Below are 19,208 nucleotides of genomic sequence, written 5' to 3'. Positions count from 1 at the left end.
TGATAGGCAATAGAATTTCCTGACAATCGAGGTGAAATCTTTAACGTTAGCAAAGTTGACGTTACTTTTTCTACCATCATGTAAAATCTTAAACAAATACAAGCGAGTAATCTATATTCATTGTTACCATACTAAGAACTTTAGCTATCTAATTGCATTCGCACTGACATTGTTACACAAAAACATCCCTGCATGAAAAAGCTCAAACAGTAGGGTTAGCCATCTTTGCAACAAAGAGCATTAGGCAGGGACGTTATTATATCAGATGTGGCAGATTTTTCATGTTTGCACTATGAAACGGGGGTCCGGAAAAATAGTTTCCAAAGTCTGTTTTTCTGCTAGTAGGCTACACCAAAACATTAGTTCAGGTATTTTCAGTGGAGTACCGTTAGTCTACAAAAAGATTAAACTGGGTATTTTCATCATAGCAAAAGATCATAATGAGGGTTGTTTGTTGCAACTTGAATTTAGATTATTATGCTGTTTATAGCAACGTCAGCATTCTTAACACTAGTCTCAGCCTTGCATCTCTCCGCGTTCTTCATTCCCATGTCTCTCTCACAAACATGACAGTGTTGATTGGCTTTGTGATGTATAACCAATCTTATAATGGGTTGTCATGGGAAAGATAAAGCAAGTCGATGGAAGACCTAGCCTTGGAAATTAGATAACCTTGGTTGATTTAGTGAGAAGAGATACAAACAGCAGCACTGAGACCCAAGATTGACCTGACTTAGCTCAGCCACCCTGTCTTCATGAAAACCATCCAAGCACTGCAGTAAAAGACAAAATGAGCAGGCTGAATGTATATTCCACAGATGTATCACACTCTGAGACAGACAGAAGCACATATAAACACATGCAAACATACTTTGGTAGATCAATAGTCTGTCACACATGTAGACAGACATGATCATATATGCAGAACAGTGGGAAATAAAACAAGATGACTCAATGTTGAAATGGCACACACACATACAGACTCTCACACACCCTTGAAATAACACATGGACACACTCATACAGACACAAAGACACACACACCCCCCGCAATAACACACACAGACACACAGACACTCACACACACAGAGACAGACACACACAAACACAGACACTCTCACACACAGCAAAAGATACTCACAGCCTTGCAATAACACACACACAGACGCACACACTCACACAGACACAAAGACACACACATCCTCGCAATAACAAACAGAAACACACACACACACACACACACACAGCAGGGTGCCGAACAAGTAAACAGAGAAGGGGCGTCTTCCTCTGAGATGATGTCATTAAGTCACACAAGGACAAATCCATGGAGGGAATCCAAATGTCAGACTCAAAGAGATAGCACTCCACACACACACGTTCACGCACACACACAGCTGCGTGCATAAAAACATACACTCACATAAACGCACGCATACACACTCACAATAAATGATCCACAAATTGTCAGTGTCCCCAGACATAAAAACCGAACAGGTTTAAAGCCAAGTTCCATGTTACGGCTCCTCTAGGACTGGTGCGGACCGCCCAGACACTTACCGGACTCTCTCCTTGGGGTCACCAAAGGATTCTTTGAGACGTGAGAAGTCAGGATAGAAGTGGACCGACGGAGAGATGATCTCCAGGAGACCTGACTGAATCTCCACTGGAAACCTAACCGAGAAAGGCAGAGGGGAAGAGAAGGAGTGGATGAAAGAGTTTAAAACTAAATTAATGTAGAAACTGACTACACATTATTTTGTAGCTACAGGGCTGGTTTCTCAGACACAGATTAAGCCGAGTCTAGGACTAATACAACAAGCTCAATGGAGTTTTCTATTGAACTTGATTTTAGTCCTAGACTGGGCTTAATCCATGTAGGCAAAACCGGCCCATAGCATGTTTGCTTATTATTACAGTAAATAACAATGAATATTCATGCTAACCTAAACATACTATAACCACTGGTATTGTCCTGGTATTGTCCTAATATTAACCGCTAGCATTGTCCTGGTATTGTCCTTTTATGAACCACAAGTATTGTCCTGGTATTGTCCTATTATTAACCACTAGTATTGTCCTGGTTTTGTCCTATTATTAACTACTAGTATTGTCCTGGTATTGTCCTATTATTAACCACTAGTATTGTCCTGGTTTTGTCCTATTATTAACTACTAGTATTGTCCTGGTATTGTCCTATTATTAACCACTAGTATTGTCCTGGTATTGTCCTATTATTAACCACTAGTATTGTCCTGGTATTGTCCTATTATTAACCACTAGTATTGTCCTATTTTTAACCACACATATTGTCCTGGTATTGTCCTATTATTAACTACTAGTATTGTCTTGGCATTGTCGTAATATTAACCACTAGTACTGTCCTATTATTAACCATAAGTATTGTCCTGGTTAAGAATGTCGAATATCTGTAGGAACATATCTGTACAGGACTGTCTACATCACCAGGTGTTAACATCCAAACTGTCGGTACTGGGTGAAGACACTGTGTTGCCAAGGAGACAGGAGGATGGATACTATGAGGTTATGGTTTTACCGCCATTGTTCTGCCTGTTATGTTGTCCATGCCAACAAAATAAGCAACCCAACTTGTCAGGCCAATTAAATCCGATTCAATTGAATAGAGAAGTAAGGACAGTGACAGCGTTGGAATAACAGGGAGAAAGACAGAGAGGGGATGAGAGAGAAACACACATGGAATGATAGACTTGGGGGGGGGGGAGAGAGCTGGAAGAACTGAAAAGCAGGGATGGAGACAGAGAGAGAAAGAGAAGGACAAGTAAAGTTTGTGTGTTTGGTCTCTGTGTGTCGTCCAAAGCAAATCTGACACCATTCTGGTTCTTATCACGTTGCTCCCTCAACCTGTTAGTCTAGCCGCGATCCTTCTCCGGGCTCCTGCTGTCACCGACATCACAGGCGCCGAAGCAGCCACAAGGAATCACCAGAGCATGCTGAGGCAAGGCGACCATAATCGATTACTAACCCCGCCCAACCCCCACCCAAACCCAGACACTGCTGGCCAATCGCTGAACTCTCCACAAGACCCCTGGGCTAATCCGTGAGCAGGATTTGAATCTCGCCTCACGAAGACACAGCTATCTGTGAGGCAGTGACTTCACCGCTGTGCCAATCAGGGGCACTTTTAACAGCTAGTTAGAAATCAAGGGAATGTAGCGTAGGAAGGGAGATTTTGGCTCTGAAAAACAGAATAAGTCTTTGCTCTGGAGTGTGGATGAATAAAGAAAACCTGTACCAGCTTAAATAAGCAAAGTGCATATGCTCTGTCACTCGACAAATCTTGAAGTCAGACTAAATATGTCAATGTGAATCAACATTGCCCACATCCACAAAAAATTCTAATGTAGAACTAAGGCATGTGTCTCAAGCAATGTGTAGCTAATGCAAATTGGCATGACAGGACTCCTTGGTGTTTGAAGAGAATGAGACAACAGGATAGATGGATAGGATGAGACAACAGGTTCGATGGACAGAATGAGACAACAGGATCGAATGAGACTCAAGGATAGACAGATAGAATGAGACTAGAGGATAGAATGAGACTATAGTATAAAATGAGACTACAGGATAGATGGATAGAATGAGACTATAGGGTAGAATGAGAACAGAATTGACGGATATAATGAAACTATAAGATAGATGGATAGAATGAGACTACAGGATAGAGTGAGACTACAGAATGGAATGAGACTAAAGGATTAACAGATAGAATGAGACAGTAGGATAGACAAATAGTGTGTGACTACAGGATAGACGGAGAGAATGAGACTGCAGGATAGAGAGAGATTACAGGATAGACAGATATCGAGTGAGACTACAGAATAGAATGAGACTACAGGATAGAGTGAGACTGCAGGTTAGAGTGAGACTGCAGGTTAGAGTGAGACTGCAGGATAGACTGAGACTGCAGGATAGACTGACTGAATGAGATTATAGGATATAATGAGACTACAGGACAGACTGAGACTACAGGATAGATACAGGAGCAGTGGAACAACTTGGAGACTCTGTGCCCTGTTGTTGAATGCTTTGTGAATTATATTTGTGTGTCCTGTGTGTGTGTGTGTGTGTCTCTCTATGTGTTTCCTTGCCCTGTGTGTCCATGTGTGCAGACTTCCATATCCACATCCAAGCAGGGATAACATAAATATATCCCACAAGTAGAGTAGACACTGAGATCACACGCACGCACTCACTCATTCACACGCGCGCGCATGTACATACACACACACACACACTCACACTCAAGTCGACTTCAAATGCAGGTGACAAACATGTGACTAACCAATAAAGCCAATAGCATGCAGACATACACACGTACACACATGCATAAGAGCGCATACACAAGCCCCAGTATTCCACAGGCACACCAGACACACACTGGGCCCAGACACAGAGAGAAAACAGTCCACTCTGTGGGGAGGCTGGTCTCCATGGAAACGGCATCCCAGCATCCCGCGGTACTTACAGGCGCTTGAGGTTGTCAGCCACACCGTTTGCGTACTGTTGATCTGTCTGCAAGATGGGAGAGAAACGCGTCAATAAATAACGTTTTTTTTAACACCGAGATGCATTTCCTTCACCGTGAATGACTGCAGAAAAAGAGCCTTCCGGTGAACTGCATTACTGGAGGCAGATGTGGTTAGGTCCCTAGTTCTTCCACCCTTGCCCTGGATACATTGCAACATAGATAGCAGAAAGAAAAAAAAACAAGTGCTTTTGTAACACAACAACATCTCAGTATTTGCGCAATGCCTCAATAATACTCCAAGATGGCCACAGTGGAGATTGTGGGCTGTTCAAGTTTCTTCCCAAGTGGAAGCAGCCGCTGGATAGTGTAATTGTCTGGCTCGGTATGAATCCAGCATGCAGAGCTGTGACGAGGCCAGGCAGAGGAAAACGTATTCATGCACCGGCCAGGTTTGAGCCGGGACTACTTCTGCCTAAGAATTTCCATATAGGCCCCAAGTCAAAACCAAAACCGCTGTACTTGTTTGAGAGGGTTTGCTGTAGAAAAGTCACGCACGGAAACATTACGCAACAGTCATTACTAATTGTATAACAGCTGATGCCATCTTTCTTTGGCTGTTACTCACATCAGTAGTGCCCTTTGCGCTATCACTGGAGCTATTTCTCAGAAATGCCCCAGTAATTAAACCATGACTATGTATCTCAATCCTGATAGGTTAATGGGTAAAGGAAGGGAGAAATGGCGCACCAGAGGGGAAGATGGAGCATGAGAGGTGGAGTATGAAGAGAAGGGTGGAGCTTCAGAGGGGAAGATGGAGCATGAGAGGTGGAGTATGAAGAGAAGGGTGGAGCTTCAGAGGGGAAGATGGAGCATGAGAGGTGGAGTAGGAAGAGAAGGGTGGAGCTTCAGAGGGGAAGATGGAGCATGAGAGGTGGAGTAGGAAGAGAAGGGTGGAGCTTCAGAGGGGAAGATGGAGCATGAGAGGTGGAGTAAGAAGAGAAGGGTGGAGCTTCAGAGGGGAAGATGGAGCATGAGAGGTGGAGTAAGAAGAGAAGGGTGGTGCTTCAGAGATGGAGAGAAAGAGGCAAGGGACCAGATGTCTAACAGGAAACACCTGGGATCACTTTGACGGCATCCCTCTCTTCCCAAATTAACCAAACAAGCATTGAAGAAGGGTGGGGGGGGATTATCACCAGGGAAAGAAATATCCTGTCACATTTCCACCCCCGCTGCCAGGATCGCTGCGATGAATAACATAAAAAAAAATCCTCTTGAAAAACAAGGGGCCTTTGAGCAGCCAGACAGTACTGCCCAATTCCAAGTCAACACCTACTCCCACACATTCTGTAGCGATCTGAAAAGATTTCCAATAGGTATGAGGGAAGGTTACGGGTCCAACCAGACAGCAGCGTGGCCCGGTAAAACTTCCATCCATCCAGTCCTTACGCATCGCCATGCAGGGGTCACGGATGGACTGTATGTTCAAGGGGTCAAATGGGAACTGTGAGCTTAAACCCGTGAGCGTTAACCTGTGAGCGTAAACCCGTGAGCGTAAACGGGGCACAACAGCGTGAACACATTGTCACAGTTACCCCCCCACCCCGCCTGGGGTGAAAGGCGTAAGGGAGGGAGGGAGGGAGGGAGGGAGGGAGGGAGGGAGGGAGGGAGGGAGGGAGGGAGGGAGGGAGGGAAAGGGGGATTTGTTTAAGCGAGACTTCGTACTCCATGTCAAGGATGAAGGACGTCCAATAGAGAGGAAGACAGGAGAGAAGAGGAACAGTGAAACGGGCGAAAGCAGCGGGAACAACAGTTCTTCCCTCCATTAGGGGCTGGTGTGTGCTGTTGGGCTGGGACGCATGGCGGCCAAGGTTGGATCTGCACTAGGAGGTAAGCAGCTACATACATGCATTCACCGGGGCGCGCCGTCCCCATCAAATTAAATCATGGTAACATGCAGCATAATTGCTCCACATTTCTTCTGCAAAACATTATGCATGACTCATTCAGTAGCACAAGCACAATCAAGCCACCCCCCCTCCACAAAAAAAAAATACATAAACAACAAACATACACAAAAAGTTCAGTCAATACATAGAGGGGCCGTTTGACCGAAATGCCAGGTAAAAGGACTAGGCTACAGTTCTTTGAATAATTGCATAAAACAAATTTACCACAGTCTTGAACATATTTACCATAGCTTACATTTGATTAGTTTATTTGGCTATATTTTCACCAAAAGGTTTCCACGGCTCTGAAACCTATGTGTTTGCCACCATGCAAACACACATAGACAAGGATTGGACACTTTCTGTGCCGGGGGTTTGGCAATTTGATGACCAATAATCTAAACAACAATGTTTTTCTAAAACATCAGAATGTATTTATTGTAAACTGATTGTGAGATCTGTCTGCACACACACACACACACACACCCACATGATACGACACCAAAAAACAGTATGTACATAATCAACACGGTCCCTTGCAACAATTTGTCTCTTTGGACCTTAACAACCCTTTAACATGATTAGAGTGTCTTCACGATGAGGTCCAGTGAACACAAACGGGCCAATCTTTGGGGCTAGCCTGTCTGCTATCACTACACTAATTAGCTTAGCATCGGTCATATGGGAATGATAGCTTTGATAGCAGAGCAGTAGAGGGTGCACACACGTACACACACACGTACACACACACACACACACACACACACACGTACACACAGCCAACTGGTGGTTGCGTCGTTATCTCACCTCAGCAATGAAGACCACGATGACACAGTCGTCCTTTTCCGAGGCACTGAGCTCTGCCATCAGAGAACTGATGGTGTCAGTCAGGTAGGAGTGGACCTCCCGCTTCACACTGGGCACGCCCATCACGATCGACACTGTGACAGATGGACACACAAGACCAATCGCAGTTGGTTAAGGGAGGGAAGGAACTAATCATGTGCTAGATCGGGTGGGATGAGTCGTTTAGTGTAAAATTCACCGCTAGGAGAGAATTGTGTCTATAAGGAAAGGTGAAAAAGAAAAAGAGTCTCTTAAAGAAATGAAAACTGATGGAGACAAATGTACAGCTCGACAATACAAGGGAACATAATAAACAGATACCATCCATTTTACCAAGATAATGCCCTGGTGAGAATAGAAAGCAATGTAACAACACTACGTTAACACCAATTCAGGTATATTTTACCAACCAACTTCTCTTTCCTAGGAGGATTGTCCAAATCAATAACGATGTCAGGGCAGCATCAGTGGATTCCCCCGCTCTCAATGAGAGCTGACGTACAGTAAGCAGAACCTTGTGGCTCCTCCATTTAATACACCCATAAAAAGTCCTCCAATTACTCGAAGGGAGCCAGCGGTAGCATCAACGAGAGCTCCCCCTGAGTTGTCCTTCAGTGACGTCTGGTCCTGCATAATCGATTTGGAGGGGTTTCGGTGGCCCAAACGTAAATCACACGCAAACACACCGCTTCAGGTCCCCTCAGAGCCTAGCTGGCTGTCTGGATGGCCCTTCGATAGAGGGAAATGTTTGCTGGGTGTGTGTGTGTGTGTGGGGGGGGGGGGGTTAACAGGATAGGTGCTCCCCAGGGACAATGAACTCTCCTGGCAGAGACACAGTAGGGCAGAGAGCCAGAGAGGGGAGGCGATGGAGGCTGGATGGTAGACACTGTTCAGGAGGGTTAAATGGTGTGTGAGAGCGCACGCGTACTGACCCCCAGTGCGTCCTTGACCCACGTGCACGGCCGGCTGTAGACTGCTCTCCTTGGCCAGGAGATGGGGAAGATGGTGGAAGATGCTGGGCAGCTGGAGGACATTCTTACTGGTCGTCACATTCCAAAGCTTCAGCTTGGTTTCGTCTGTTTTATACACACACACACACACACACACCAGAAATGCATTTAATTAAACATCCATAGATCCTCAGGACAACGCATGACTAGGCAATTTCCCTCGAGTCCCACTGTGAGGACTGTACGAATGACCTGTAATAAAACACTTAAGCTCCTCAGGAGTCACACTCACAATAATTACATCAAACTGGCTCAGACCCACATGCTGCCATCATATCAATACTTACACTGTAATTAATGTTTTCATTTATTATATGATCAGCGATTTTTTCTCTTATTTACTCCTAATCAATAGGGTTTAATTTAAGCCTCTCGATGTTTCAAGTGTTTCCCATATGCCTTCACACTATGTTGCTTCGGTCTATAGCTAGATATGTCAATGTTTCATTAACAGAACATTTGATTATGCCCAATACAATACAGTGTATTGTTAAAAGAAGAGGTGATGCAACACAGTGGTAAACATGCCCCTGTGTTGCTGGCATCAAATTCAATAAACAGTAATATTTCTCAGTAACAACATTTGATAAGTTGTCTTTGTACTATTTTCAATTAAATACAGGGATAAATTATTTGCACGTCATTACATTCTGTTTGTATTTGAATTTTATGCAGCGTCCCAACTCTTTTGGAAATGGGGTTGTGCATACTGTAGTTACATATATACACAGTTGTACTGCAAATACTACCCATGTACAGTACATTGACAACTCAGCACAGTTGAGACTGAGCAGCTGGAGATTAATTTCCCACCGAGGAATACATGCCTGTACCTACAGCCCTCATTTACATATGTTGTTGTTGCTTCGGTTGAGAAATAACACTAATTAATTCAACTGTCTATGTCAAACTTTTGTGTGTTCTTGCTCATTCCTGGTTTTCCTGAACAGAGAATTATAGCATACTGTATTTAGAGCCGTAACAGTAGGGCTGGACAAAAGGATAAATTACAGTCATATAATTTATATAAATAAAAAGGGTTTTTGGACTGACAGGTTTATACTACGCTGCTGCCACCCATCTGGATCCACACAGCAGCATGGGTTATTGTTATAGAAGGGATTTATTTTACAGTGCGACCCATCCTTTATTCTTTCCTACAAATGTGGTCAGGTGTTGTTATGCTTCACTGACAAAGACAGTGGTGAAAGACATAGGTGAGATTGTTCGCTGAATAAGCAGTGGGCTGGGTACAAACCCAAGTGACAGCAGAACATGTGCGCCAGAGGAGGCAGCACAGACTGCCGGGACCCCATTGGTCACCGGCTCTTTCTTAGGGGTTACCTACTCTAGTTGTTAGGGTACACCATAGTGGATCACCCACAGCTTTAGCACCATTCTGCCTTACAGAGGGTTGTTACACAATCGTTCAGAAACAGTCCACGACGGGCTTATACATGTGGGCTTCACATTGCCTGGCCGACCTTGCGGTCAAAATAAATAAATAAAAAAGATTCTAGAACGTGAACACATTCTAAGGCTTCTCATTTGTCACAGAAACCGTGGGGTTTGGCAAGATGCAGTCACCTAGCTGACACCAACTTCAATGCAAAAGCTCTGACTGGTTTTGATCATCACTCAAAACAGGGTCTGACAGGTTCTAAGCACTTCTTAATCCATTACCCGAGAGACTGGCCCAGGTGCGGTTAATGTCCCTGAGGGCTTGCTTCTCAGCAATAGCCCGCTTGATCTCGTCCAGCACCAGATTGAGCTCCTTGGAACGCTTCAGGTTCTCCTGCTCCGCGGAGTGCAGTCTCTCCCTCAGCGCCAGAAACTCCCGCTGGTAAATATCCACCACACCATCTATACAGAGGGAGAGAGAGAGAGAGTGCGAGAGGGAGGGCGAGGGAGAGAGAGAGGGAGAGAGAGAAGGAGAGAGAGAGAGAAAGAGGTATGTCAAAGTTTTAGAGTTCTTTTGAGTCTTTTTAAACTTTATTCTGTGATTTGTGATTTTACATAGAATTATATGGTTTCGACTCCTTAAAGGCAACACCTTGATTTCTTGTTTCACGTCAATTAAAGCATGTTGGAATTTGAATTTGAGCAGAGGAGAGGGGGGGAAAGACAGCAGAGGAGAGAGAGAGAGAGATTAGAGAGCAGGAAATGGAAAAACGCATGAGGGAGTAGTGATACACGGAGCAAAATCAACACAGGCACAATGAACAGCACACCACAAAAAAGAATGTTCCCCTACAACAGCCTTGACAGAACACACAGCACGAGACAGCCTGTCCTTGGAGACTGCATGCAGCATTTAAAGGACTGTTTTACCGTGGCCCTCGTGTAGCACTTTTCAAGTCATTACCAATGTTAACAGCTTGATCAATAGGCACTAAGCCCGGGACTGATATGCATTGATCCTAGTGGATGAATCACCTCACTGGATCCACTGACTGATGGATGAATCTACTGGAACCTGGTCCCAGATCTGCATGTTCAGTCTTTCTAACCCTTACTGTCTTGTGGAAGTGATTACAGGAAATGACCGCTTCAATAGAGCCGTTGAGTGTCTCTACAGAGATGGAAGAACCTGCAAGAAGGACTACCGTCAATGAAGCCCATCAATCAGGCTTTTATGTAGAGTGGCTGGACAGAAGCCACTTCTGAGTAAAAGGCATATGACATGCTGTCTGAGGGCATGAGGACAAATGTTCTTCATTCTAATGAGACCAAAATCAGACTTTTAAGACGGAATGCCAAGTGCTACATCTGGCCTTAACAATGTACCACTAATCACCTGGCTACTATCATCCCTATGGTGGAGCATGGTGGTGGGAGCATCATGTTATGGGGATACTTCTCAGTGGCAAGAACTTGGAGACTGGTCAGGTTTGAGGGAAGAGTCGTCTTTCAGCACGTCAATGACCCGAAGCACAGAGCAAAGACAACAGAGGAATGGCTTCGGGACAAGTCTGTAAATGTCATTGAGTGGTCCAGCCGCGCAAAGCCCAGACTTGAAACAAACTGAACATCTGTTTGAGACCGGAAGATCGCAGTTCACTGACACTCCTCCATCCAATCTGAAAGTGCTTGAGAGGATCAACAAGGAATAATTGTAAAAACTGCCCAAAATGAAGGTAATACCTATACACAGCTACATGCAATATCAATAACAACATAACCTTATGTACATTAATTAAATATTATAGTATCAAGAGAACATGTTCTCTGATAGAAATCTGCCGGGGTTAAATCCCAAATGACACACTATTCCCCCTGTGCACATATTTGTTTCCCCAACTAAGCCTCAACGGACATTGGTCAAAATTAGTGTGCTACATAGTAAGATTAGGGAGGTGGCCTAAGTGTTTCCAGGTCAGTGACCCCTCTCTCTGAGTCATCCTATCCCTCAGTCGCTCCTGTTTCTTCTACACGCTGCTCTCTAGTAAAAGAGGAGAGAAAACGGTGCCTGGATTTCATAGGATTATACCAGGCCCCTCCCCTGGGCCAGATGCCCACCGTCCACGCACGCACACACGCACGCACACGCTGGGTTGTTATGTACGCATGCACACACTGCAGGACATCGCCACGGACACCTTGGGATGGATGGATTGAAAGTGAAGTAGAGAAGGATTGATGGAAAAAAACAGAGGGAGAGAAAAGCCAAATCCCAGGAAACAACACGACCCTCCTGTTCCACTAATGCTATCTGAACACAAATCCCCAATGTAATCCCAGATAGCACCTAGTCCTGACTCACACAGATCACAGAAAGCCGTCCCTGTAGATGGAGATCTGACAGCGGGCACTTTAAATATCAAATACATAGAGAGGTTCAAAGGTGGACCAGTACCAAAACAATGCGCTGTATTATTACGACATGCTGTGCCAAACAGTGTTACATGACTTGGCCAAAAAGAGCCAGGGGCTTCCTTGGGATCCTCTATGCTTCTGCAGCCTGCACCCAAGCTTCAAAGAAAGCTTCCAGGAATGTGTCACGCGTTCTCACTCCATTGTCTAGCACAAGAGAGAAACGACACAACCACACCTCCGGAAAACAAATGACCCTTCCAGGATCCATCCTGGTTATGCAGTATTGAGTGATGCCATGTACACAAAAATCAACCAGTGTGTGTGTTGTTTTTTTTATTTTTGGGTAGATGAATGTTTTTTTTTGCGTGTGCGCGCACGCGTATATATATATATATATATATGTATATATCTCCGCGTTAGTGTCTAACTCCACCCTCCCTTCGTTCCTTTTCCTTTTTACAATGCCAGCAATTTCAAATGTTGTGAAGAGGGAAAGCTGGGATGAAAGCAGGGATGAAAGTGCCAAGAGATGCCAGAGATGCAGGAGACTGATAGAGTCTAGTAGCATAACGCTAGGGAAACTGTGCTTAAACCCTGCTACAACTGTGGATATGATGAAACATATGCTCAACAGCAGAATTCCAGCACTCTGAAGAGTTCAGTGTTAGACACGGAGGCTGGCGGGGAACAATGTTGACACTGAAATACTGGGTTCTCTCCTTTATCTCTCTGTGAGTGGCTCTCTTTCCATCTCTCTTCATCACTTTCAATCTGCTTTTGCCATGTCTCCAACTTTCTCCATCTGTCTTCTTTCTCCACCGCTTCCCTGTTCTCTCCATCTCTCTCTTTCTACATCTCCCTTTCTCCCTCTCCATAAATCAACAACTAGGCATCCCAAAGGGCTATTTGTCTGTTGTGTGTGTGTGTATATGTGTGTGTGTGTTTGTGAGAGAAAGTGAATGTGTGTGAGAGAGATGAACATCATACAGTACTCTAAGAAAGGGTTTTGGAAAGGCGATAACACTCATTAAAAACAACTTTTCTCAACTCTGTTACTAAAATGGAGAGTCAATTACTGAGAGAGAGACACTAGAGAGAGAGAGACAGACCAGAGAGAGCACTTGGATTGTGTTGATGCAGAAACGACAGACAGCACAGAGGTAGTTAACAGACAACCACATTTACTATCCCAAAACGTAATGTCCCAACACAGTCAAATGTTCCTTGATTTAATATATAATTGCAGGGACATTTTTGGTACATATCTGTTTAGTAAAAGCTGTATAAAACAAAACCTCACACATACACACCTCCTGGATCTTAGCGTGGAGTTTTTCATAATTATAATTCTGCACAATTACTTATGGCCTGTAACTTCATTATGTTAATCACTGAACGGTTGTGTATTAACTGATTACAGACTCAATCTAGATAGGAGGCTACATGCTGTCTTGCCGAGCTGTGAAACACAACATAACGGATGGATCTGGAATATCACATTATGGAAAGGGCCAGACTCATCAAGACCTGGCTCTGTGTGTGTGTTCAGAAGACTTAATGTTATTTACCGGTCATAACTGCTGTTTGTTAATGGGGTAAATGTCTGATGATGTTTTTGTACGGATGGGCCCTGTCGCAGTGAGGAAATTGTCTTTTAAAACAGCCCTAGTCAGAGGCCTGGGCTACAGGCAACAATGAGTATTAGTGATTTTCGTCTGTACAAACACTTGAAATTACCATCCTGTCGCCCTGATATCTACAGAGGGAAACAACAGGCTGTCTCCATGAAAACCCGCTCTCATCAATGTTCACATCTGAGAGGAAATCGGTTTTGTGTTGATGAGGATCATGTTCTACGCAGTACCATATCTAAAATGTGTCGTGCCTAACTAACAGTTGAATGACTAATCACTAGGCCACCATATTTTCCCGAAATTGTGGAGGTAAAAAAGTGGGAAAAAGGGATGACCCAAGACATGATCGTTACGTGGGTAGACCAGGAAGAGGTAGGCTCCCTATTTGACCTCTAAAGGCAGTAGACCTTTGCAGAGCTGACCTAGAAAAACAGCCCCTCAAATCCTGCCTGAACAGCCTTTGGTATTCTGCAAGGGCAAACTTTGAGTCTTGATATTCGTGAGCCTCAGCCACGCTCACGGGTGGACAGAGAGTGTGACCTTCACATTGCAGGCCAGTCTGAAACCGAGGCAGAGCAACTAGGGCAACGAGATCTCACCGTCCAGGTTATATAAATGTATACGGATGAAGTGAAAGTAAACGTCAACAGTTGAAGGATGAGAGGAAACATGTCTCCTGCACATGGACGATTTGGGTTAAGTATTAATGTTAAGGTCAATGAAGATGCTCTGGATGTGAGTGTATTTCTGGCACCTCATAACCTGCAGAACTATTGCAAGCAGTAATTGCGGCAGCAGTGGGCGCAATGTAAATGTAACCTGTGGCGTGTGCATACTCGCGCATGCGTCGGCGCATGGTTGTGTTTCTTAGCGCGCGTGTGTGAGATGCGCGTGTGTGGCCACGCATCCTTTAGAATAAAAAGACCTCCTCAAAAACCCTTGACAACACAGCATTATTGGCTGCGTACTAATTTCACCGCCGTAAACTGTAGACACTTGTCCAACTGACAGTCACTTAGAAGGAAGCGTCAGCGTCCTGGTTGGGTCAAATCTATATAAAGTAATACAGAAAACAAGAATGGATAAGGGATTACGAAGCCTAAATCATTTCTCTCTCCATTCAACAGATCAGGTCTGCACAGTTCAAGCAATATTCTCTGAGTACCGAAAGGCTTTATCAAGACTTAAGACGTTGTTTTATCGCCTCTTTTTCCAATGGATCCAATCTGTAAAACCCTCTGAATACATATGAGTACAGGGATTTGTTTCCTTCATTTACCCACAGGGGTTCAGGTCTATCTTGTAAAGGGAAACTTATGCTACTGATGGGATCCTTAGTGATGAGCTTCATTTTTGTGGCTCCATTCACTTAACAGAAATGTCTCCATTTGCTCTCTGAATAGTTATTTTAAATTGCTTTCAAATCAACATGGAATTCAGAATGTTTGAAATGTACACATGCATCGCAAAAGATGTGAATATTGTGGAAGTAATTTTTTTTACCGTAATTCAAATCAAAACGTGACACCTTCATATATTCGAGATTAATTACACAAAGCGAAAAATGTCCAGACTTTTTGTTTCAGTCTTGATGATTATGGCTTACAGCTCATGGAAATCTAAAATACAGTATCTCAAAATATTACAATAAAAAATGTATAATACAGAAACGTTGACCTGAGAAGAGCTCTAATCAGCTAATTAACTCAAAAACACCTGCAAAGGTTTCCTAAATAGGTTAATTTATGCACTCAATACTTGGTCGAGGCTCCCTTTGCACGAATTACTGCATCAATGCGGCGTGGCATGGAGGCAATCAGCCTGTGGCACTGCTGAGGTGTTTTGGAAGCCCAGTTTGCTTTGACCTTCAGCTCGGCCTTCAGCTCGTCTGTGTTGTTAAGTCTGGTATATATAATTTTTCTCTTGACAAAACCCCATCTCTATGGGGCAGGTCAGGGTAGTTGGCTGGCCAATCAAGCACAGTTATACCATGGCCAGCAAACCGGTTACCAGTCATTTTGGCACTGTGGGCAGATGCCAAGTCGTGCTGGAAAGGGAAATTAGCATCTCCATAAAGCTTGTCAGCAGGTGGAAGCATGAAGTGCTCTAAAATCTCCTGGTAAACTCTTCCTCCAGACTCTGGGACTTTGATTTACAAATGAAATGCAACGGCCCAGGCAAGACGCTTCTGACATTGTCTCTGGTTCAGGAGTGGCTTGACACTAGGCATGCAACACTTGTAGCCCATTTCCTGGACATGTCTGTGCATGGTAGCTCTCGATGCACAGACTCCAGCCTCAGTCCACTCCTTGTGAAGCTCCCCCAAGTTCTTGAATCGGCTTTGCTTGACAATCCTCTCAAAACTGCGGTCATCCCTGTTGCTTGTGTACCTTTTCCTACCACACATTTCCCTTCCAGTCAACTTTCCATGAATATGATTTGATACAGCTCTCTGTGAACAGCCAGCCCTTTTAGTAATGACCTTTTGTGACTAACCCTCCTCATGGAGGGTGTCAATGAGTGTCTTCTGGACAACTGTCAAGTCAGCAGTCTTCCCCATGATTGTGGTTGTGTGTACTGAAAGCTTGGGAGATAATCAGCTGATTAAAGCTCTTCTCAGGTTGACATTTCTGTATAATTTATTACTCTAATATTTTGAGATACTGGATTTTGGATTTTCATAAGCTTTAAGCTGTAATCATCAAGACTGAAACAAAAAAGGCTTGAAATGTTTCACTTTACGTGTAATAAATCTTCAATATATGAAGGTGTCACTTTTTGATTTGAATTACGGAAAAAACTTATTTCATTGTAAAATAAGTTACATTTACTACAGTATAAATGTCAATATCAAAATACTCTATAAAATAGGCATTCGATAGAAATTTCTCTCTTCGGACTGTTATTTTCCCCATTACCCTAGGTCTACAACAAATACCACAATTGGGCCAACTCTCATTAAGCAAGCGAAGACTGAATACACAGACTGGTACTATGATTAACTGGCAATAATTCAGCCAAACTACTGCTGCTCCTTTGCAAGAGGAACTCATAACAGGTTTATCTCAGAGCCTATTCTAAAGGCTTGAGTTAGAGACTAAAATAACCTAAAACACTGAGTAGGTTTGGCTATTCCTTAGCAGTGTGTGGGCTGTGACATTGCCTTAGAAAACTCATTGAATTGCCAGTCAATCTTAGACGACAGAACACGTAATATTAGATTTATAAAGTCATAGAACCCAAGGCCGTGGCCGATTTTACCGCCTCCGGCTCACATACAGATGCGGTGTGGGCATGGATCCGACCCACTGTTCTTTCAGCAAAAAGTGTCTTGCCTTTCCACACGTTTGAGTCAAATAAAGGGATAGGAAAAAGATAAACTCATTAAAAAGATAAACTCTTCTCACAACACTAAATGCAAGCTGTGTTGCTGCCATGTCTCTCCATGTAGTCTTGCGAGTACTCCATGGTGTCTTGTGGTGTTGCGAGGTCTCTCTCCATGTAGTCTTGTGAGGTCTCTTTCCATGTAGCCTTGTGGTGTTGTGAGGTCTCTTTCCATGTAGCCTTGTGGTGTTGTGAGGTCCCTCTCCATGTAGCCTTGTGGTGTTGTGAGGTCCCTCTCCATGTAGCCTTGTGGTGTTGTGAGGTCTCTTTCCATGTAGCCTTGTGGTGTTGTGAGGTCTCTTTCCATGTAGCCTTGTGGTGTTGTGAGGTCTCTTTCCATGTAGCCTTGTGGTGTTGTGAGGTCTCTCTCCATGTAGCCTTGTGGTGTTGTGAGGTCTCCTTCCATGTAGCCTTGTGGTGTTGTGAGGTCTCTTTCCATGTAGCCTTGGTGTTGTGAGGTCTCTCTCCATGTAGCCTTGTGGTGTTGTGAGGTCTCTCTTCAGGGCCAGGCCAGCTTGCCCTCATTGAGCCAACCATGTTGAAACGAATATTCTTGAGGAGAATGTGAGGCCATGTGAAGCGGAACTGAACATGGATCTTTCAATAGGAAATTGATTCGAAACAAGAGCAAAGCTAAGACAGACTGGCTCAAAAGCAAGAAATTGAATGGACAAGTCAAAGCCCAGATCTCAATCCTGACAATGCTCTGGGAGTACTTGAAGCGGTCTGCACATGTAAGAAAGCCCTGAAACATAAGACAGTTGAAGCAGTACTGTAAGTGGGCAAAAAAATCCTCCCATTCAATTTAAGAGACTGGCAGACAGTTATTGGAATCGACTGCATGATGTTATTCCAGCCAAAGGGGTCAACACAAGCTAGTGAAGCGAGGAGTGTTGTTTTTCAGCACTAAGAAATTCAATTTCTGTAGATTTTTGATGAATAAATGATTGCCATTGTTAAATTTATTCACATTTATCTGTCAATAGTGTTGAAGATTACATATCCATATGTCCAAATATGAAAGAAAAAAAACATCACATGACTGTATTCTTGAGTCAAAATTCACTACATCTATTTACAGTTCACTAATTGTAAATAGAATCGTTTAGGTCAAAAAGCCAAACATCTTGTTAAACTAAATCCTGTTTATTGGATTACGCCTGGTGCCTGGCCTCTTTTGCCAAACTCTGTGTGTCCGGGTTGGTGTGTTCCGCCAAGCCATGTGGAAACGCCGCTTAGTCTTGTCAATTCTGCATGCGATGCATAGTTCAATCTGAACATGGGGCTCATGGCCAGTGTATGTGAGTTACATCCAGTGGGCGAGTCCATTTCTTTAGGCGATCAAATCTGAGACTGCTGTTGTACGTTCCTTTTATTTGTATATTTTTTGATACCACACAGATGGACACAGAGCCAGAGAGTTCACTGGACGCAGAGATCTGAAGCAATGTGGTCTCCATTTCCACTCCCCACAGGGGAGAGGAAGCACAGTGGCTGGGCAGAGGGAGGCCAATGGTGGGAGATGGAACTGGGCCAACATTCTATACATTTTCTCGATAATCAATAATCTGATATCAATCATTATGTAGACTGCTACAAAGATGTTGGTTTTTTTGTTTAGTTTTTTAGTAAAACAAATGGCTTTTTTTTATGTAGGGTGAAGTGAATAATTGCTAGAATGCTCAAATATGGACAAATGAGGACAGCTTTTGTCACAGTGAAAGTGAATTATGTACATTTTCCAGGTGACAATTCGTTAAATCTCAATAATTTTATGCACACGCAAGTACTAAAAGATCCTCATGCATCAGACCTTACTGAAGAGCTTTGATAAGAGGCCCAGAATCTTGGGACCCGCTAAACCAGGGCCTGGGTTTTATTTTAGCCAGGGCTGGAATGTGTTCTGTACTGGACTGGGTTTTGATCGGATTGGAATGAGTGTTGTTTATGCTTTATGGTGCGATCAGGATACTAAATAGTTTGGGATCCAAAACATACAGGAACATCGTGTAAAAGCATCCCACACTCTAATATACGCTCATCCTGGATAACTGATCTATAAAGTA

General features: G+C 43.8%; 1 protein-coding gene across 1 annotated transcript in view; it reads right to left on the bottom strand.

Moving 5' to 3' along the window:
- mgat4b (alpha-1,3-mannosyl-glycoprotein 4-beta-N-acetylglucosaminyltransferase B) overlaps positions 1-19,208 on the bottom strand; it is a 109,167-nt gene that overhangs the window by 33,203 nt on the left and 56,756 nt on the right. The window contains exons 2-6 of the mRNA XM_010901086.4: positions 9,992-10,171; positions 8,231-8,374; positions 7,260-7,393; positions 4,504-4,550; positions 1,557-1,670 (exon numbers count right to left, since the gene is read on the bottom strand). Coding sequence (XP_010899388.1) covers positions 1,557-1,670; positions 4,504-4,550; positions 7,260-7,393; positions 8,231-8,374; positions 9,992-10,171 — 619 coding nt within the window. The remainder of the gene's footprint in view (positions 1-1,556; positions 1,671-4,503; positions 4,551-7,259; positions 7,394-8,230; positions 8,375-9,991; positions 10,172-19,208) is intronic.

The sequence above is a fragment of the Esox lucius genome, chromosome 4 (assembly GCF_011004845.1).
Source record: "Esox lucius isolate fEsoLuc1 chromosome 4, fEsoLuc1.pri, whole genome shotgun sequence".
Classification (NCBI taxonomy): domain Eukaryota; kingdom Metazoa; phylum Chordata; class Actinopteri; order Esociformes; family Esocidae; genus Esox; species Esox lucius.
This window is presented reverse-complemented; position numbering and strand designations above follow the sequence as displayed.